Source organism: Bufo bufo, chromosome 6 (genome assembly GCF_905171765.1).
Source record: "Bufo bufo chromosome 6, aBufBuf1.1, whole genome shotgun sequence".
Taxonomy (NCBI): Eukaryota; Metazoa; Chordata; class Amphibia; order Anura; family Bufonidae; genus Bufo; species Bufo bufo.
Window position 1 is genome coordinate 135,135,378 of NC_053394.1, and position 22,236 is coordinate 135,157,613.

General features: G+C 45.4%; 1 protein-coding gene across 2 annotated transcripts; it reads right to left on the bottom strand.

The window, feature by feature from the left end:
* Window positions 1-422: 422 nt before the first annotated feature.
* HM13 (histocompatibility minor 13) lies at window positions 423-18,158 on the bottom strand. Of its 2 annotated transcripts, none has more exons than XM_040436521.1 (12): window positions 17,894-18,156; window positions 17,598-17,696; window positions 15,413-15,495; window positions 11,879-11,967; window positions 11,691-11,776; window positions 11,472-11,597; window positions 11,325-11,382; window positions 11,106-11,189; window positions 8,230-8,266; window positions 7,426-7,528; window positions 5,322-5,407; window positions 423-732 (listed from the first exon to the last, which is right to left on the bottom strand). In XM_040436521.1, exons 1-12 carry the CDS (start codon window positions 18,068-18,070, stop codon window positions 675-677), a joined length of 1,086 nt encoding a protein of 361 aa, XP_040292455.1. In that variant the 5' UTR covers window positions 18,071-18,156; the 3' UTR covers window positions 423-674. The 2 variants fall into 2 exon arrangements, with proteins under 2 accessions (XP_040292455.1, XP_040292456.1); XM_040436522.1 differs by lacking the exon at window positions 423-732 and adding an exon at window positions 4,224-4,389 and having other exon boundaries at window positions 17,894-18,158.
* Between the last annotated feature and the right edge of the window lie 4,078 nt (window positions 18,159-22,236).

Genomic DNA, 22,236 nt, shown 5'->3' on the forward strand with positions numbered 1-22,236 from the left:
ATGTTGCACCCAGTATAGAGTGACATGCTACAGGACAAAGGATTCAGTATGACCGACAGGGGGGCTTTAGCTGTAACCAGTCTAAAGCTGGCATAATACATGATAAATATATGCACGCAATGGTACTGAATGGACATATGCCCCATATAGCCGTCAGTGTGAAAGGCACAGGGAAGCCCTATATCTCCATGACAGGAGGACGGTCTTAGATGCCAAGTTGAGATTAGCAGAACGTAGGAAGAACATACGCACAATATAATATTGGACAGATGTTAGAAGATCCAGTATGGCCAAGTGTAGCTCCCGGTATGATTCAGGCAGATCAGCGGATAGACCAACCGTTCTAGAAAAGCTGACAGGAGAGCACACTAGGTGGCGCTCATCGTTGAAATACTTTCTGAACAACTGAAGCACAAGAAAAGGCATCTCCACTGACGCTTTAATACCATAGAAAGCAAATCCACCATACAAAATATAAAAATACCGGCCCAGCGACACATGACAGGCACAGATGCAAACCCACATTGGGTAATGGAGGGGGCATAAGCAGTTCACACATACGCACATATTGCAGAGAAGGGGAGAAAAAGAATGAAAGGGGAAGGGCAGCGTTTTTAGTCTCCCACACACAGTTTTAAGCCCCCCCAAGTCATGGAATATCCTGGGCACAGAACTCAGTCCTCTTTTTTGTCTTGTTCATCTGTGTCTGTTTTCTGCGGCTGCTCCTCGTATCTGGAAAAAGGAGGGTGGGAAATGACAACGTGCCCAGTAACATGCCCTGTGTGGCTCATGCCCACCACCAAGAAGGGTGAAAGTTTAGATATGAATAATTGTTGTTTAAAGTTTAATAATCCAGAACACTCAGGACAGCCATGGTGCCAGTATATTCAGCTGCTGCCCATATCCCAATGCCCCTGGACTCTATACTGGCAATTCCTGCAATACCAGCATCGAGAGCAATACGCCTCAAACGTACCAATTCTCAAATTGTCCGCTTCTGTCAAGTTGCTAACAATTAGTTTTACTGGTTTCTGGGAAAGCTGGGCGAATAAGTACTTGGCCACCGATACAGGATCCACCTGGCTTTCCTAAAGTTCTGCTTTATACATACACACACACACACACACACACTGCTCAAAAAAATAAAGGGAACACTTAAACAACACAATGTAACTCCAAGTCAATCACACTTCTGTGAAATCAAACTGTCCACTTAGGAAGCAACACTGAGTGACAATCAATTTCACATGCTGTTGTGCAAATAAAATAGACAACAGGTGGAAATTATAGGCAATTAGCAAGATACCCCCAATAAAGGAGTGGTTCTGCAGGTGGTGACCATAGACCATTTCTCAGTTCCTATGCTTCCTGGCTGATGTTTTGGTCACTTTTGAATGCTGGCGGTGCTTTCACTCTAGTGGTAGCGTGAGACGGAGTCTACAACCCACACAAGTGGCTCAGGTAGTGCAGCTTATCCAGGATGGCACATCAATGCGAGCTGTGGCAAAAAGGTTTGCTGTGTCTGTCACCGTAGTGTCCAGAGCATAGAGGCGCTACCAGGAGACAGGCCAGTACATCAGGAGATGTGGAGGAGGCCGTAGGAGGGCAACAACCCAGCAGCAGGACCGCTACCTCCGCCTTTGTGCAAGGAGGAACACTGCCAGAGCCCTGCAAAATGACCTCCAGCAGGCGACAAATGTGCATGTGTCTGCTCAAACGGTCAGAAACAGACTCCATGAGGGTGATATGAGGGCCCGACGTCCACAGGTGGGGGTTGTGCTTACAGCCCAACACCGTGCAGGACGTTTGGCATTTGCCAGAGAACACCAAGATTGGCAAATTCGCCACTGGCGCCCTGTGCTCCTCACAGATGAAAGCAGGTTCACACTGAGCACATGTGACAGATGTGACAGAGTCTGGAGACGCCGTGGAGAACGTTCTGCTGCCTGCAACATCCTCCAGCATGACCTGTTTGGCATTTGGTCAGTAATGGTGTGGGGTGGCATTTCTTTGGAGGGCCGCACAGCCCGCCGTGTGCTCACCAGAGGTAGCCTGACTGCCATTAGGTACTGAGATGAGATCCTCAGACCCCTTGTGAGACCATATACTGGTGCGGTTGGCCCTGGGTTCCTCCTAATGCTAGACCTCATGTGGCTGGAGTGTGTCAGAAGTTCCTGCAAGACGAAGGCATTGATGCTATGGACTGGCCCGCCCGTTCCCCAGACCTCAACCTGAATCCAATTGAGCACATCTGGGACATCATGTCTCGCTCTATCCACCAGTCACGTTGCACCACAGACTGTCCAGGAGTTGGCAGATGCTTTAGTCCAGGTCTGGGAGGAGATCCCTCAGGAGATCGTCCGCCACCTCATCAGGAGCATGCACAGGCGTTGTAGGGAGGTCATACAGGCACGTGGAGGCCACACACACTACTGAGCCTCATTTTGACTTGTTTTAAGGACATTACATCAAAGTTGGATCAGCCTGTAGTGTGTTTTTCCACTTTAATTTTGAGTGTGACTCCAAATCCAAACCTCCATTGGTTGAAAAATTTGATTTCCATTTTTGAATTTTTGTGTGATTTTTTTGTCAGCACATTTAACTATGTAAAGAACAAAGTATTTCAGAAGAATATTTAATTAACTCAGATCTAGGATGTGTTATTTTTGTGTTCCCTTTATTTTTTTGAGCAGTGTATATACATACACACCTTTACACATTTCGAGCATTACAGCTCTTCTAGTCGGACACTCAAAATGCGTAAGCAGCTTTTTGGATTTTAAATTCTTCCTCGATATGCCTACTGTATCAAAAAGCCTGCATAAAAAACTTTATTCTTAGGCTACTTTCACACTGGCGTTTTGGTTTTAGTTTGTGAGATCCGTTTCAGGGCTCTCACAAGCGGTCCAAAACGGATCAGTTTTGCCCTAATGCATTCTGAATGCAAAAGGATCCGCTCAGAATGCATCAGTTCAGTCTCCGTTCTGCCTCCATTCCGCTCTGGAGGCGAACACGTCCGCCTGACGATGCGGAGCCAAACGGTTCCGTCACTGACACAATGCAAAACAGATCCGTCCCCCATTGACTTTCAATGGTGTTCAAGACGGATCCGTTTTGGCTATGTTAAAGATAATACAAACTGATCCGTTCTGAACGGATGCAGGCGGTTGTATTATCGGTGTGGATCAGTCTGTGCAGATCCATGACGGATCCGCACCAGACGCGGGTGCAAAAGTAGCCTTAGCTGTAACGGCAGCCAAACAGTTTGTCACCAAGCTTTTCCAGATCACTTACAAAAAGATAACACTTAGAATAGAACTTGGCAGAAGAAGACGCCGGTTGTGTAGTTATGACACAAAACAGCAGAAAGATCAGTCCACACAACACACGTGGACTAACCTTTCTGGTAAACTGACAGAAAATCCTGTGCTTGTAATGATCTTGATCTGCAATTCAGACTCCAGTCACCTCTAAAGCTGCACTCCCAACCTGCTGTAAGCAAACCTCACGGAAGCTGTGTCGGTATCGACACAGAGCTTGTAGCTTTTGTATAAGGCGCCCCTTGCAGTTATCTATCACAATGCACTGTATTGCAGGATGTGGTTGTAAGAACAGAGCTTTCGTTGTGTAATAAGAGGTAACAGCAGAATGGTGGGTGTAGCTTTATAGGTGACTAGAGGACATGACGCAACTCAAGATTTGCACAGGATTAGTGAAGGTATTTAATATGGATTTTAGCTGAAATATGAAGTTTGATGGCAGAGTCACATATAGGAGACGTGTGTATACTGTATATAAACCAACCTCCCACCAAGGCTGGTGCTACCCATGGAATATTGAAAGATGTCCGGACATCCTAAGTACACATTAGATGCTTGCTTGAAACCCAGAAGAAAGAAAAGAACCTCACTTTCCCCCAACCAGCATCTTTAAATCCAGTGGATACTGACTGGCAATACTGTGGAGGAGAAGGCGTGCTGTTCACCAGAGAGAGAGTGCGACGTGGAGCACACACACTTAGTAGCACCATTCGTTATATGGCATCCTAGAATCCGTGCCATGCGGCCTTACGCTATAAGACTAGATCTCGCTCCATGGTGGTCCCAGTGGGTGAGAATGCAGATGATGGGGGAAGGAGTAATCTCTGAATAAGCATGGAGTCTGCTGGATGGGAGTTAAGGATGGGAATCGGCCGAGGTGGGATGCACCTGTCCAAATGTAGATATGAGTGGGACCCTTCACATGGAGCTGGGGTTGAGCTGTCGCCTGCGGCGGGGGGAACAGGATTTTTGTTGCATGGATTCAGCCAGGCTGGCAGGAGATCCAGACACCACCGGAAAGTGAGAGAGGCGTGGAGTGTGAGGTAGAAGTTCCGCAGAGGACTCATAGCTGTGAGAGAACAAAGGACAGGAGGGAGAGCAGGGGAAGGGCAGAGAAAAGGGAAGTACGCCACGCACAGGGAGAGATGAACATTCGGGAGGGGGTGGGGGACAAAAAGTAGGAGCAACAGGGAATCACGAGGCACAAGATGGACGATTTTGGAGAGTGGAAGAGAGCAATAATAGGTAGGAAGGAAGGAAGATTCAGCAGTGGAGGCAGAGGATGTGAGAAAGAATCAGTGACATGATGGGAAGGAATGACAGGAGGAGGGATGAGTAACAGAAGAGGAAGGATGAAAAAGTACAGTAGTGAGAGAATATGGGAAGGAGTGACAAGGATAAGAGGAAAGAATGACAGGGGTGAAGCATATGAGAGAGAAGGGTGAGCAGAGAATGAAAGGGAAGAGTGACAGGAGGGTGGAAAATATAAGAGAGAAGGGTGACATGAGGGGGAGGATACGAGACAAAAGAAGTGACAGAAGGGTATGGATATGAGAGAATAAATGAGAGGAGGGTACAGAATGTGAGAGAAGGATGACCGGAGGAAACAGTGACAGGAGGGCAAAATATGAGAGAAAAAAGGGGTGACAGGAGGGCAAGAACATGAGAGTGAGGTGGTGACAAGGGGAGAAAAAAAGTAACAGTAGGGTGGAGGATGTAGGAGGAGAAGATTGACAGCAGGATATAAGAAAAAGACCATACAAGAAGGAATGGTTAAGAGAAAAATAAAGATTTGGGGCATAGCATAAATTCAAATTAATGCAAGCAATGAGGAATAAAAGAAAATGCCCAAAAAAATATATGAAGATGGAGGCGACACGGGAAAAGATGAGCGAGAAGGAGGAAGAAAAAAAAAAAAAAGGGGAGGCAGAAAAATGTGAAGAACATTTCGAGGACTCCCCAACCCAACTACTCTACAACCCCCTCCCCAAACAGACTCACCTGAACATCTCCGTGATCTCTCCTTTCACCAGAGCCACAAGCAGAGGAAAACCGATACAAGCAGGGACCAGGTACAGGAGCGCCGGCTGCCGGAGAACACACATTACAGGCTGCAGTCAGGTCATATCAACATAAATCACCTGCACAGCAGAAAAAGACTACAACTCCCATAAGATCAATTCAGGGTGCAAATACTGTACAAAGCATGTGACGCTTCACCTGTTATAGAAAATCCAAAGTGTAAGAAATATCCTCACTGCCTCTGGTTGTCATGGCATGTTGGGAGTTGTAGTTTTGCCGCAGCTGCTCCAGTTGATTTAAAGGGAAACCTTACTGAAAAAAAACTGAGGTTTCCCATTGCAAGTGGCCCAAAGAGGCACAGCAATGGTGGCTGTGTTTAAAGAGGACCTTTCATATGTTTAGCCCTAGTCTAATTAGGGTCTTACCTTATTGGGCGGCCCCCACTGATGTCATCGCACTTTTTTTTTTTTTTTTCTTTTCTTTCAAAGACCGCTGTTGTTCCCCGTTGATTTCAGCGCCTTATATTCTAATTAGCCGACTTGGTTGTACTAAGCGGAGACTAGAGCGGTTCTCTCCTACCTGGCTGTGAGCGCATCCAATCAGAGCGCATGCTCATAGCCAGGGAGAAGAGGCTCCAGTCTTCGCCTAGTATAACCAAGTCGGCTAATTAGAATATAAGGCGCCGAAATCAATGGGGGACAACAGTGGACAAACGATGGGCAGTGCTGTCCGTTTTTCATCTCTATCCATACGGGGTAAGCAGCTATATCCCTGGACCTAGCACCCATCATTGCTTGTTGTTCCAGTGCCGCCATCATTTTTCAATAAAAAATAAATATATAAAATATATATATATATATATATATATATATATATATATATATATAATATAACAACAGTGGGGGGCGCCCTATAAGGCAAGACCCCAATTAGACTAGGGTTAAACAGATGAAAGGTCCATTTTAAGACAGGGCAAAATGGCCACCACTCCAGTTTAAGACAAACATGGCTGCTTTCTTCCAATACTGGGGTCACATCTGTCCACAGGTTGTGTCTGGTATTGCACCCCTCAGCTCATCCCAGTGGGAAGGTGAAGCGTTTTAAGAAGATAGCAGCCATGTTTGTCTAACTCTGGACAATCCCTTCAAAGGGGTTGTTCACCCCTAGTGACTTTTTCCTCAGACCCCCATCCCCACCCAGTGTGGCTGGACCCGGGATGGTAGTCATACGTACCCCGCTGTTGCATCACTCCCCTGCAGGACTCAGGTCTCTCCGTGTCAACATCCACAGACTAGCCGCAGTGGTAATGTGTGATCCAAGTGGCACGTAATGGGCTTCTGTGGTGTTCACGTGATGTTGGCGTGGGGAGACCTGGGACCTGTAGAGCCAGCAAGGATCAGGCAAGTATGATAACCAACACAGGTCCGGTCACACTGAAAAGTGAAGAAAAGTTCACCAGGGGTAAAACACCCTTTTAGGCGTTGTACAAGCTGAATTCTATCAGTAAAACATATGTGCAAGCTTTATCTGAAAACAGAAGTTTACTTGGCAGAGGAAGTGCCACCTGAGCTTAATGATCTTATCTAATCTTTTGAGCACATTTTTCCCCAAATGCACTTAACCCTTTCACTGCAACTTAATGGTGGTTTTCTGTAATCACCACTGATGGTGGAGTCTGAGGTGACTAGAGGGCCCTTTACACAGGCCGAGAATCAGCCAGATAATCGCTAAAAGACGTTCATAGTAATCCTTGTTATCGATTATCTGGCAGTGTAAAGGTGCTGACGATTACCTGACGAACGTGTGAAATGCTCGTTCATTGGCTAATTGGATCATTTTTATAGGCACCCGATTAGCCGTTTGCGCTGTGTAAACAGTCTCTGCTGCCTGCAAACAACTAGTCCTAATGGAGACGAGCGATGGCATTAGCGATCACTACTCCCCATACTGTGGAGGAGATCACTGAATGTAAATGTGGTGTTCTCCTTCACTGACGAGCAGGCAATAGCCAGGAAGGAACGCTTCTTTTCCGATAATCGCCAGCTGAATTGTCCCGTCTAAAGGGAACAATGCAGTTACCTACCTGAGCATGTTTGAAGGTGTGCATCACAAATATGGTCAGGGCCAAGCCAAAGATGTATGCCAAGAAGCTGGCGTAAAAGTAAGTGTGGGAATTCTTCTTTAAGCTGAAATGAAAGATGGGTGAACTAGTTTAGTAAGGGGGATGTCAAATGTTGTGCTGAACAATACCAGGATGACTACTCTGCCACACACACACACTGCTATGCTTCCTCTTCCTCTGATTCATTTCATTATTATTCTCTATAGAGGTTGGAGCGCCAAAACATCTGCTTTCCCTCCCAAAGCAATAAAAGGTAAATCGTATAATTCTCTCTACCAGCAGTCCCCACTAGGGGGAGCTCAATGCAGCAATTCAGAGAGATCACATTGAACGTAATACATTTGTACTAGAGATGAATGAATCTATTCCATCTATCTATCTAATCAGCAGGACTTCTTCACCTGTGGGGGACTGTCCCTGCAGTTGAAGCAGCGCCCACCTGCCGCTAGAGTAATAGGGCCGGACAATTTCCTGCCTGTGCCAATGCTACTATTAGCTACTGTGGTGCCTGGGCAGATCCTGCTCTGAAGCCGCAGCTGAGCCTATGCCCTTGCTCTGATAATTGGAGCAGCGGCGCAGGCAAGAAATGGTGAGGGTTGGGCTAAATATCCGGTCCTGTCAATCTAACCTTAGGTGGGTGCTTCTTCAACTGAAGGGACAGCCGGCCATCACAGGAGAAGAAGTCATGCTGATGAGACTAAACTATTTGTTAGAGGTGACAGTAAAAACCCGCCCTCCCTCATGTCCAAAAAGGCACACACTCACCTTATGTCAAAACGGAGTAACAAAGCAATGAAGATGCCTGTAATACAAAGAAGAAACAGAACATATGACACTTGTACGATTAAAACATCTTCAGCCAATTGCCAAATGACTGAGGTCAGTCTACACTGGGCTTGTAATCTGAGACACATCTGCAGAGGAGCTGCATACACAAAACGGTAGATGTTTAATTCATTTTTATGTAGGATGTACAAGTGGTTGCAGAGGTGCATAAAGCAATGGCTTGACACGTGGTGTGTATAATGGAAAGAATAAGTGCAGGAAATAGATCAATGATGGCATACCCAATTCCCACGATTTTGCACAAGCAGCATTTTGAGCAAAAATTAGCAACTGTTTATTTTTATGCCAATCTCCACACTTTAGAAAAGGTTGGCAGGGTTTAGTGGGAGTGGTGTGGGAGGCAAGTCCGACCAAAAATAAAACGAAAATGCTAATACCTTTTTGACATTTCTCTTGCCACCTATGTATGAAAGTCTCATGCCAAAATGAAAATGAAAACGCAATGACTTAATTTGAAGTTTGTTTTATAATAACAATGGGTAACTTTATGGACTGCATAATTATGGTCAAAATTCAAAGTTTACATTTTCAAGCTGAAAAAGAAAAAGTGTTAAATAAAACATAAAATTAGCAGTAGGTGGCACTACTCATTTTCATTTTGGCAGTGAAACCGCCTTCAAGGATGAAAACGGAACCTTAGGGCTCATGCACATGAACGTATTTTGTCTCCGTGTATGTTCCATTTTTGCAGAACCATTCACTTCAAAGGGGCCGCAAAAAAAAATAAATAAAAAAAAACGGAAATGACTTAGTGTGCATTCTGTTTTCATGTATCCTTTCTGCAAAAGAATAGAACATGTCCTATTATTGTTCGCATTATGGACAAAGATAGGACTGTTCTATTAGGGGCCAGCTGTTCTGCAAAATACGGAATGGACGTCATCCGTATTTTTGGCGGATCCGTTTTTTGCAGACTGCAAAATACATACAGTCGTGTGCATGAATACTTAGGGTATAGTCACAAGATGGATTTTGAAAATGCACTACTTTGGTGTGGTTTTTAGCGCGTTTTTTTCTCAGCTTCCCATTCACGTCAATGGCAGAATCCGGGACGATTCCTTTCCAAGATAGAGCATGCTGCTTTTTTTCCCATGCTGTTTTTGCATGGAAAAAAAGCAAAGATACATAAGTTTTGTGTATTAGATTACGTGCGGATATAAGCTGCAGTCCCTTTGTAGAAGTAGGTCCCCACTTCTTTCAGTCCAAAACGTATAAAAAGGGGTTAGGGTCCGCGCTGCAATAAAAGGAAAGCTTAGGGGGTAACACAAAAATTTGTGGTTCTTTTTATGCCGCTTCCTCCAATCTCCTCCTTATCCTTCCTCCTTCGCAGCTTCTTATGATAAGCCCGACCCGGGTTTCGCTCCCGCTTTGTCTGGGGTGGGCTTTATCATACGTTCCATGTGATGTTCAAGATTACGATTTTGCAAGTATAATAAAAAAGCGTGAACTATTTTACATGTGGGTCTATGCTATGTTGATACTCTCTTTGAAGGCGTGAGAAGCATACCCACTCGTTGGTTCAGAGACTTAAAAGCTGCGAAGGAGGAAGGATAAGGAGGAGATTGGAGGAAGCTGCACACACACACACAAAAAAAAGCGATTTTTGTGTTACCCCTAAGCTTTCCTTTACTTCAGCGCGGACCCCAACCCATTTTTGTACGTTATGGAAAAAAAGCAAGCTCTGCCTCCCACTGAAATGAATGGAAGGCCTTTTAGGGGCGATTTTGTAGCGGGGAAATGCGTGAAAAACAGTACAAAAAAAACAAAAACATTGTGTGAACGGGCCCTTAAATTGTCACTATGCCTTTAATTTATCCATTTTGCATTTGGCTCCCATTTTGTCACATTTGTAGTACATCACAGCTAAAAAAAGAAAAACTAAAAATGCATATACCATTTTCATGCAGTCCATGAAGGAATAGAAAAGGCAAAGGGAAGTTTTTCTTTTCCCATTCAGCTTTCTTTTTTTTTTGCTTTAAAATCTGACCATGAAATATCATAAGATGCACTTTTCTCCCCCCCCCCAAAAGCGAGGGAAAAATGGCAGTGCATCTTAGTCCGAATGTTAATAACTGCTTCTATTATGGAAGCAGTCATTAGTATGCAAGAGGCTGTGTGCGGTACTGCGCCTCCTCTAAATTCTAGGTGCGTCCGAAAAATTAAGTGATTGCATCTTATTTTTAATTTTGGTATGAAATATTTACACTTAAGTGGCAAAAGAAACGTCAAAAGTATTTTCATTTTATTTTTGGCCGGATTTGCCTCCCATATGGTGTAGCCTCTCGCAGCCTAACAGATTTACCAAAAATGTATTCCATTAACTGGCTCAGTTTTGTAGTTTTTGATAGTAGTGTTTATTCTCTTGCACATGAACTGCCAGTAAATGCAGCAAATGAATTAACAGGCCTGTGCCTCCTAATAAATTAGCTGCAACTTTTTTAAGGGGGGTTTCTGTGATTTTAATGTTGATGGCCTATCCTCAGGATAGGTCATCAGTATCTGATCATTGTGGATCCAACTCCCGGAACCTCCTCCGAGCACTCACTGAACACCGGTGACGTTAGATCTAATCAGTCACATGGCCTAGGTGAATTAGACTAGGCTGCACAGCCGCTATACAATGCACCACAACGCTCACTCGAGCGGCTAGTCAGCAGGATGCCTGGCGCCAGTCATATACTGATGACCTATCCTGTAGATAGGCCAGAGTAACCCATAAGAGCAAGCTTCAGGGCTCCTTCAGTTGTATAGATTTATTTATGTGATAGCAGTTTGGCACCCTCTAGTGGACTCACCTGGAATGACAATATCACCCAATCCCAACATAGCAAAGTTGTTGGCTTCAAGTCCCCTCTCCAACAAGTCCTGAGGAAAAACCACTAAGAAAAAAAAGACAAGATGATGGGACGAAGAGATGTGAAATGAGAAATAGTAGCATCCCGAATAAAAAAATAAATATGAATGAGTGTGTGCATGTTTGGGACGCCTCAGAAGAGGAAGGGGCTGCTACTCACATTTTATCGGTGCTTCAAAGGATTTGGCCACAGTCACCATGACATTGGTCCCAAAAACCTTAAAAAAGTATCATGAAATAATTTTAAAAAATGACTTAAGGTCTAATAAGTCGCTCACTTTGTATCCATGGATTCTCCTTGACTTACCCAGAAAATGTCGTAAATGAATAGCCCCCCCAGCAGGATGCAGCCGGTACTGACGTTGTTCAGGTGCAACAGCTCCACCCCATTAAGGGCAAATGCCAAACCGAATAGGTTATTGGCAATCCAGTGCTGAGGAGAAGACATGGATATTTGTAGTCACACAGGAGAAATGCAAATAAAGGACAGCACAAGTGGTCCTATGCTGCATGAGGAGCTTCTCACCTTCTTCAGGAGGTACCAGACCCCGACCACTCCACTGATAATCAGACAGACCAAGTCCCGGGTATCAAACTCGTAATTTACAATCTCTACAAGAAGAATATATGTAAAGTGAAAAGGTCAATCAATTCCACATATCTCCCCATAAAACCAGCACAAAGAGCGCCCCCTGGCTGTCCACGCGCACTGACCTTGTTTACTGTCCCCAGATCCTTGAGTAAAGAGCAGCTGATACTGTTTGTTGGGGATGTTTTCTGGTAACAGTCTATTCATGGCAGGGCTGAAGAAGGAAAAGCGTGTGACACAGACAAGACGCGTGTTAATAGTCTGCGACCAAACCAAGAGAAGAAGAGGGAGAGATGAATAAAAGGAGGAGCAGGATATGATAGAGCAGGGGTCAATAACCTCCAGCACACCAGCCGTTGTGCAACTCCAACTCCCAGCATGCCTAGTTCATTTCTAGGCAGTAAATCCTGAAAGGACTTAAAGGAGCTGTGATAGGGAGAGCATGGGCACGCCCCCCCTGAGCTGTGATAGGGAGAGCATGGGCACGCCCCCCCTGAGCTGTGATAGGGAGAGCATGGGCACGCCCCCCCTGAGCTGTGATAGGGAGAGCATGGGCACGCCCCCCCTGAGCTGTGATAGGGAGAGCATGGGCACGCCCCCCCTGAGCTGTGATAGGGAGAGCATGGGCACGCCCCCCCTGAGCTGTGATAGGGAGAGCATGGGCACGCCCCCCCTGAGCTGTGATAGGGAGAGCATGGGCACGCCCCCCCTGAGCTGTGATAGGGAGAGCATGGGCACGCCCCCCCTGAGCTGTGATAGGGAGAGCATGGGCACGCCCCCCCTGAGCTGTGATAGGGAGAGCATGGGCACGCCCCCCCTGAGCTGTGATAGGGAGAGCATGGGCACGCCCCCCCTGAGCTGTGATAGGGAGAGCATGGGCACGCCCCCCCTGAGCTGTGATAGGGAGAGCATGGGCACGCCCCCCCTGAGCTGTGATAGGGAGAGCATGGGCACGCCCCCCCTGAGCTGTGATAGGGAGAGCATGGGCACGCCCCCCCTGAGCTGTGATAGGGAGAGCATGGGCACGCCCCCCCTGAGCTGTGATAGGGAGAGCATGGGCACGCCCCCCCTGAGCTGTGATAGGGAGAGCATGGGCACGCCCCCCCTGAGCTGTGATAGGGAGAGCATGGGCACGCCCCCCCTGAGCTGTGATAGGGAGAGCATGGGCACGCCCCCCCTGAGCTGTGATAGGGAGAGCATGGGCACGCCCCCCCTGAGCTGTGATAGGGAGAGCATGGGCACGCCCCCCCTGAGCTGTGATAGGGAGAGCATGGGCACGCCCCCCCTGAGCTGTGATAGGGAGAGCATGGGCACGCCCCCCCTGAGCTGTGATAGGGAGAGCATGGGCACGCCCCCCCTGAGCTGTGATAGGGAGAGCATGGGCACGCCCCCCCTGAGCTGTGATAGGGAGAGCATGGGCACGCCCCCCCTGAGCTGTGGCAGAACAGACACTCCCCTGAGCTCTCAGCGGGATATAAATCTAGCAGAGCAATGAATGGGGAGATCTCTGGATCCATGTGAGGTACAGGGCTGGTTCTAGCTTTGTTAGAGAGATTGTCATGTACTATATGATGTCCGATTTTCATTTTTTACATTAGTTATGGGATAACCCCTTTAAAGATGAGACAGCGAGAGTCCCGATTACCCCACCAACAAAGGTTGGTTTGTTACAATGCATCAGATCAGGAAATGTGTATCAGTCTGGTGTCCAGACTGTTAATCTCACAAAGGATTGTCTAGACCAGCTGCAACTGTAACACACCCTTAGCTGTTAAGTATTTTTTTCAGTTTAGGATTCCAGTTTGACAGCAAGCAGAGATCTTAGAAGAATACAGGGATTCTACATTATTATTTACAAAAACCTCTTTAAAACTTTTCCTCGCAAGAGCAGCAGGCGCCATAGCTGTCGGGTGCCTGCTGTTTTAAACAGCAAACACCCGGGGCTTATGTATGTGATCGACGATAACATTGGTCCCATACATTTAACTCTCAGATGCCATGGTCAAACATAACCACAGCATCTGGAAGCGCCAAAAAACAGAAAGCCCGCACTTACAGGTGTACACTGGCTCCCCCTAGCGGGATAGGGGAGCCGGATTGTGAGTGCAGCAGCCTCAGTCCTCCTGAATGATTCAACGCTGCCACACATATGTTCCTATGGAGACCCTGCCTGTGGAAGGGCTCCATAGGAACATAATATAATCTGATGATTGCTTGGTAAAGTTCCCCATGTAAACTATAATTAAAAAAATAAAAATAAAAAAAAGTTAAAAAAATATGTTTTTAGGCTACTTTCACACTTACGGCAGAACGGATCTGACATGCTGTTCACCATGTCGGATCCGTCCTTCCGCTATTTCGCCGTGCCGCTGTTCCGTCCCCATTGACTATAATAGGGACGGGGGCGGAGCTCCGGCGCAGCACGGCGAAAGCCGCCGGACATTATAGTCAATGGGGACGGAGCGGCGGCACGGCGAAATAGCGGATCCGACATGGTGAACAGCATGTCGGATCCGTCCTGCCGCAAGTGTGAAAGTACCTATATATATATATATATAAAAAAAATTATTAATATAACAATTCAAATCACTTCCCTTTCAGCAAAATCAAGATATATAAATAACAAAAAATAAAAATGCCCTCACTATTAAAATTTTAAAATATTTATCCCATATGGCAAATGGTGACTTGGAAAAAAAAAAGTCAAAATGGTCGATTCACCATTTTTTGGTCGCTACTCCTTCCACAAAAAAAATAAATATAATTGATTAAAAAGTGATCAAAAAGTCACACACCGCAAAATGGTATGAATGAAAACTACATTACAAAAAAAAATTAGCCCTCATGCAGCTCTGTACAAATGACTACAAAAAAAAAAAAAAAAAAAAAAAAAAAAAAAAAAAAAAAAAAAAAGAAGAAGAGGACACAGGGGTCAGAATATGGCGATTAAAAGAAAAAAAATTTTCAAGGTTTTTTTTTTTCCCACGAATAAAACACAAGAAAAACTATACAAATGTGGTATCGCTCTGATCGTTACTGACCCTGTATGAATGCTGTAATAACAAAACCCATAAAATTGTGCGGTTTTTCCCCCCCTAATTTCACCCCATTTGGAATTTTACTCCAGCTCCCGACTACATTGAATGCAATATTAAATGGTGCCATTAGAAGGTACAACTTGTCCTGCCCAAAAAAAAAAAAAAGCCCTCCTTTGGCTATGTGAACGGAAAAATAAAGTTATGGCCCTGGAAAGGTAGGGAGTGAAAAACAAAAAAACAAAAACTCAAAAACTAAAAACCCTCCAGGGTTAAAAATGACAAGTCATGATGGGATACAATGTACTCCTCACGAAGACTCAGCCTGTGGCAAACTAGCTAGATGGACATGCTGGGGCCACCTTGCCCTGATCAATCCAATTAGACTGATCCATGGTGGGTCACGTGTCACTGCTTAGGCCAGTCACTGGCTGCAGCAGCGCATGCGACCCCATCAGACCTGAAGATTACAGGACGGGGATCAGCATGCAGCATTAGGGAGCTGGAATGGAGAGTATGATTTATTTCTTTCAACAGGTACAGCCGGCTGGGCTTGAACTTTTAAAAAGTGCACAAAGTTGGAACCCCCCCTTTAAAGCTGTGCCTGGAGACATCCCTGCTCACCTTATAGTGTGCGCCAGAGCGAGGACTCCCAGGATAAAGAAGTAGATGGATAGTAAGAGGTTAATATATTCCTGGGAGAAGATCTATGGGTGAAAGAGGAAAAAGAAAATGTCAAACAACATAAAACGTATATGAGGGACTAAGCAAGGAAGCATTAACAATGGAGAATTGTTCCTTTCATCCCAGGAGGGGCTTGAAATAAGACGCCACTCGTGAGCGCCATATTTATATAGCTTGAAACTGCAGGGGCCCGGGGCTAATGTCTGCAGCCGACGATAACGCAGACCTTTAATCATGGCATCTGAATGTGGAAAAACCCTTTTGGGTCAGGAACAGCTCCCCCCATGTAGCGATTGGAGTCGTTCCTTCGCACTCAAATGTCAGATTCTCCATATTTTCATCACTTCACTTACAAAAAAAAATAAAAAGAAGCAATAACAAGCAGTCAAAAAGTCACACACACTCTAAAATGGTATCAATAAGGCCGCATGCACACGAACGTTGTTTTGGTCGGCATCCGAGCCTCAGTTCTTGCGGCTCGGATGCGGACCAATTCACTTCAATGGGGCTGCAAAAGATGCGGACAGCACTCCGTGTGCTGTCTGCAGCCGTTGCTCCGTTCCGTGGTCCGCAAAAAAAAAACAAAAAAAAAACAAACAAACTGTCCAATTCTTGTCCGTTTTGCAGACAAGAATAGGCAGTTATATTAAAGGCTGTCCGTGCCATTACGCAAATTGCGGAACGCACACGGACCGCAAAATACACAACGGCCATGTGCATGAGGCCTTACAACTAAAGATTGTCCGGCAAAAAAAAAAACATCCATCTGACAAATGCATTGCAATACCGGATCCGTCTCTCCGGTGTCATCCGGAAAAACGGATCGGGTATTATTATTTTTTTTGCATTTTTAAAGGTCTGCGCATGACCGAAAAGCCGGTTCCGTTTTGCCGGAACACTTAATGTCGGATCCGGCACTAATACACTTCAATGTAAATGAATGCCGGATTCGGCATTCCGGCAAGTGATCAGGATTTTTGGCCGGAGAGAAAACTACAGCATAATGCGGTATTTTCTCCGTCCAAAAAAGTAAGAGGGACTGAATGCATTAGGATAAAATCTCCATTTAGAATGCATTAGGATAAAATCATTTTTTTCCGGTATTGAGCTCCTGTGACGGAACTTAATACCGCAAAACAAAAACGCTAGTGTGAAAGTACCCTTATACACGGAGAGTCCAAAGAAACCAAGGAAAAGGAATAGAAATTTTTTTTTATAGCAAAATACTTGCCACTGGAAAGTCAGCACTATGTTAAAGGGGTTGTCACAACAGGAGAATAGCTATTAAAGGGGTTGTTCAGGATTATTATATTGACGGCCTATCCTCAGGTCAGACACCCCACTGATCGGCTGTTGAGAAGTAGTTCTGATGTCAGAACTACAAGCAGCGCATCACTGCTGAACCCAGTCATTGGCAGCAGTGGAGCGTGTGACCACTCCCACGCCGTGGCGGATGTCAACACTCCGGGGATCGGAACACGGACACAGCGCGGAGGACCGGATGAATCTTCAGTGTGGAGAGGCAGGCTGCAGGCAATGGATTATTCCTGGAGAACCCCTTTAAAGTGGCACTGTACTCTCAGTAGGCATTCGCTGTCAAAGGGATATATGAAAAGTTTAGATTGGTGGGGTCTGAGCGCTGAGACCCCGACAATCTGTAGAATGAGGGGAGAGAAGTGATCACTTAGCACGTTCTCTCTCCTCGCGGCAGGACAGGAAGCAAAGACGGACTCAAAAGAAAGTCTATGGACCCGTCTCACGCTGGAAGGAGAGAGCGCACGCGCTAAGTGAGCTTCTCTCCTCTTGCTCTAGAGACTAGGGGGTCTCAGCACTCAGACCCCCCACCAATCTAAACTTTTGACATGTTCCTATGACATCAGAAGTTTACTGTAAGCAAGGGGGTGGCCTTCAAACCTTTTCCTGCCCATGGGCACTACAGCACAGCTGTGACGCAGTTCCCTACACAACACACAGGAACACAGCGCTCAATCAGCCCGAAGGCTCCTCCTTCGTTTTCAGGAGTGGTGGGGTCCCAGCAGTAAGACCCCCATCAATCACAGAGTGATGGCATACCCCACACCTCCAATCACATCTCTGTATAGTCTGAACACCATGGGATACTCACTTTAAAAAACAGGTACAGCCCAAAGAGGGTGCAGCTGGCAATGATGGGGAACCTGGCGGCATCCCGGCTGGTGATGGTCTCCGGCATGTCCGATGAGTTCTGCGGGAAGAACAACCACCATCATCATTGACATTCAAGATGCTGGAGGGCAGCACAATGGGCATACAGAACCTGGCAGCGCCCAATAGCTAACAGATGTCCATTACAGAAAGCAATGGGCAATAGCTGCGTCCTGTCACCAGGCAGAATCTAGGGGGCACCTCCTGACTGTACACCTGAGCAGCAGGCGCCCTCACCTTGCCCTTAGCACAGTTGACGCTCCTCAGCGCCCCGAAAAAGATGGGCAGTAGAGCCATCCCCAGCAGGCTGCCGTACGCCAGCGCCGTCCCCTCCGGAGAGCTCCCCAGCCTCCCCGTGCCATTGACGGCGGCATCGCTCTCATTGTGCAGAGCCGCGGGTTCCAGCTCCGCCATGTCCGGGATGTCGCTGCTTCCTAACAAGTCACAGCGATGGAACCGGTAAGGACACGTTACCAAACCTAACGGAAGTGACGTGTAACTCCGGCGACCTATAGCGAGTCCTGACCTCCTTAACTACAAGGCGCGACTGTATCCAGGGGGAGGGGCTTACTGTCTAACTGCCGAATTGTTCCCACCTCCTTCTGTATCATAGTGCTATTATTTTACTCAGGAGACAGCATAATTGTAGTTATATTTTTGTCCATAAGGGCATAGTGCTATATGAGCAATAACCAATTAACCCCTTAAGGACCGGGCTCATTTTCACCTTAAGGACCAGGCCATTTTTTGCAAATCTGACCAGTGTCACTTGAAGTGCTCATAACTTTAAAACGCTTTGACTTATCCAGGCCGTTCTGAGATTGTTTTTTCGTCACATATTGTACTTTATGACACTGGTAAAATGAAGTAAAAAAAAATATTTTTTTTGCACAAAAAAATACCTAATTTACCAAAAATTTGGAAAAATTTGCAAATTTCAAAGTTTCAGTTTCTCTACTTCTGTAATACATAGTAATACCCCAAAAAATTGTGATGACTTTACATTCCCCATATGTCTACTTCATGTTTGAATTGTTTTGGGAATGATATTTTATTTTTTGGGGATGTTACAAGGCTTAGAAGTTTAGAAGCAAATCTTGAAATTTACAAAAACTCAATTTTTAGCGACCAGTTCAGGTCTGAAGTCACTTTGCGAGGCTTACATAATAGAAACCACCCAAAAATGACCCCATCTAAGAAACTACACCCCTCAAGGTATTCAAAACTGATTTTGCATACATTGTTAACCCTTTAGGTGTTGCACAAGAGTTATTGGCATATGGGGAGGAAATTTGAGAATTTCATATTTTTGTCCAATTTTTCATTTTAACCCATTTTTTCCACTAACAAAGCAAGGGTTAACAGCCAAACAAGATTGTATCTTTATTGCCCTGACTCTGCCGTTTACAGAAACACCCAATATGTGACCGTAAACTACTGTACGGCCACACAGCGGGGCGTAGAGTGAAAGGTGCGCCGTTTGGTTTTTGGAAGGCTGATTTTTATGGACTGGTTTTTTGACACCATGTCCCATTTGAAGCCCCCCTGATGCACCCCTAGAGGAGAAACTCCCTAAAAGTGACCCCATCTAAGAAACTACACCCCTCAAGGTATTCAAAACTGATTTTACATACGTCGTTAACCCTTTAGGTGTTGCACAAGAGTTATTGGCAAATGGGGATGAAATTTGAGAATTTCATTTTTTTGCCTAATTTTCAATTTTAACCCATTTTTTCCACTAACAAAGCAAGGGTTAACAGCCAAACAAGATTGTATCTTTATTGCCCTGACTCTGCCGTTTACAGAAACACCCAATATGTGGCCGTAAACTGCTGTACGGGCACACAGCGGGGCGTAGAGTGAAAGGTGCGCCGTTTGGTTTTTGGAAGGCAGGTTTGGCTGGACTGGTTTTTTGACACCATGTCCCATTTGAAGCCCCCCTGATGCACCCCTAGATTAGAAATTCCATAAAAGTGACCCCATCTAAGAAACTACACCCCTCAAGCTATTCAAAACTGATTTCACAAACTTTGTTAACCCTTTAGGTATTGCACAAGATTTAATGGAAAATAGAGACACAATTTTAAAATTTCACATTTTTGGCAGATTTTCCATTTTAATATTTTTTTTCCAGTTACAAAGCAAGGGTTAACAGCCAAACAAAACTCATTATTTATGGCCCTTATTCTGTAGTTTACAGAAACACCCCATATGTGGTCGTAAACCGCTGTACGGGCACACGGCAGGGCGCAGAAGGAAAGGAATGCCATACGGTTTTTGGAAGGCAGATTTTGCTGGACTGGTTTTTTGACACCATGTCCCATTTGAAGCCCCCCTGATGCACCCCTAGAGTAGAAACTCCAAAAAAGTGACTCCATTTTAGAAACTACGGGATAGGGTGGCAGTTTTGTTGGTACTAGTTTAGGGTACATATGATTTTTGGTTGCTCTATATTACACTTTTTGTGCAGCAAGGTAACAAGAAATAGCTTTTTTGGCACGTTTTTTTTTTTTTGTTATTTACAACATTCATCTGACAGGTTTTATCATGTGGTAATTTTATAGAGAAGGTTGTCACGGACGCGGCGATACCTAATATGTATACTATTTTTTTTATTTATGTAAGTTTTATACAATAACTTCATTTTTAAAACCAAAAAAATGTTTTAGTGTCTCCATAGTCTAAGAGCCATAGTTTTTTCAGTTTTTGGGTGATTATCTTGAGTAGGGTCTCATTTTTTGCGGGATGAGATGACGGTTTGATTGGCACTATTTTGGGGTGCATATGACTTTTTGATCGCTCGCTATTACACTTTTTGTGACGTAAGATGGCAAAAAATGGCTTTTTTTACACCGTTTTTGTTTTTATTTTTTTACGGTGGTCACCTGAGGGGTTAGGTCATGTGATATTTTTATAGAGCCGGTCGATACGGACGCGGCGATACCTAATATGTATACTTTTTTTTTATTTATGTAAGTTTTACACAATGATTTCATTTTTGAAACAAAAAAAATCATGTTTTAGTGTTTCCATAGTCTAAGAGCCATAGTTTTTTCAGTTTTTGGGCGATTATCTTGGGTAGGGTCTCATTTTTTGCGGGATGAGATGACGGTTTGATTGGTACTATTTTGGCGTACATGCAACTTTTTTAATCACTTTTATTACCTTTTTTGGGAAGTAAGGTGGGCAAAATTTCAATTTTCTCATAGTTTTTTTTTTTTTTTTTTTATGGCGTTCACCGTGCGGGGAAAGTAACATGACCGTTTTATAGATCAGGTCATTACGGACGCGGCGATACCTAATATGTGTAGTGTATTTTATTTTTTTAATTTTTATTCAGTGATAAATGTTTTTTTTTTTTATCTTAACTTTTTTCACTTTTTTTTTACATTTTTGTGACCCAGACCCACTTGGTTCTTGAAGATCCAGTGGGTCTGATGTCTGTATAATACAGTACAGTACAATATATATTGTTCTGTACTGTATTTTACTTACACTGAACAGATCTATGCTTTTAGCACAGATCTGTTCAGCACCATGGACAGCAGGACGCCTGAGCAGGCGTCCTGTTGCCATGGGAACCTTCCCCGTCTGCTCAGAACTTCGCAGACGGGGAAGGGTAAGCACGAGCTGAGGGGGGCTCTCTGGGGGCTGTCGGGGGGCTCTCTCCCTCTCCATCGGGGGGCTGCAAAGGCACAGCAGCCTCCCGATGGAGAGGGAGGGAGCTCCCTGACCGATGACAGTTAACTTTTTCCATACAGCGGTCCGTACGGACCGCGGTATGGAAAGGGTTAAACGGCTGACATCTGCACAGATGTCAGCCGTTTATACCAGGGTGCCAGCAATGTGCTGGCACCCTGGTATACCCACTAGAAGCCAACGATCGTTCATGGGGAGGCGGGTGGGGGATCGCGATCCCGACTGCCGCACCGCCCGCCTCCCGCAACGCCCCCACCGCCTGCGACACCCCCGCAATATAGATATAGATTTTAGCCACTCTAAAGTTTCTGATCCCCGCGGTCAGGGACCGCGGGGATCAGAAACTGCAAAAAGCGCAGCAAACAGCAGGTCTGAATTGACCTGCGGTTTGCTGCGATCGCCGATACGGGGGGGGTCAAATGACCCCCCCCTGCATTGTTACGGGATGCCGGCTGAATGATTTCAGCCGAAATCCCGTTCCGATTAACCCCTGGGGTGCCGGAATACAGATTTTAAGTCAGGACGTACCGGTACGTCCTTGGTCCTTAAGGACTCGGGAAATAGGGCGTACCGGTACGTCCTATGTCCTTAAGGGGTTAAACCAATAGAAATAAATAAACACACAACTTTTTAAGTGGTGAAATAATGGCCGCGTTCCTTTATGAAGGGTTAATCTCCAAACCAATAAATATTCAATTAAAATAATTAAAAATTCACTCAATAAATAACCATTAAAACCATTAAAATATTCCTGTCCCCCCCAAAAAGCTGGGTGACTAACTCCCCTCTAACTCAGGACCGCGACTAGACAATATTAAGGGCGGGTGGGTGGGACATCTTCTCTTCTTCAGGTGTTCCAGGGCAGACAAGCTCCGGACCTA

What these genes read in the sequence shown, in the direction of transcription:
- HM13 (XM_040436522.1), bottom strand. Translation starts at nt 18,070, where the DNA reads ATGGCGGAGCTGGAACCCGCGGCTCTGCACAATGAGAGCGATGCCGCC. An exon ending in TCATTTACGACATTTTCTGG is followed by an intron (nt 11,383 to 11,471) that starts GTAAGTCAAGGA and finishes TACTTTTTTAAG; the next exon opens with GTTTTTGGGACCAATGTCAT. An exon ending in ACACCTTCAAACATGCTCAG is followed by an intron (nt 5,408 to 7,425) that starts GTAGGTAACTGC and finishes GTTCTCCGGCAG; the next exon opens with CCGGCGCTCCTGTACCTGGT.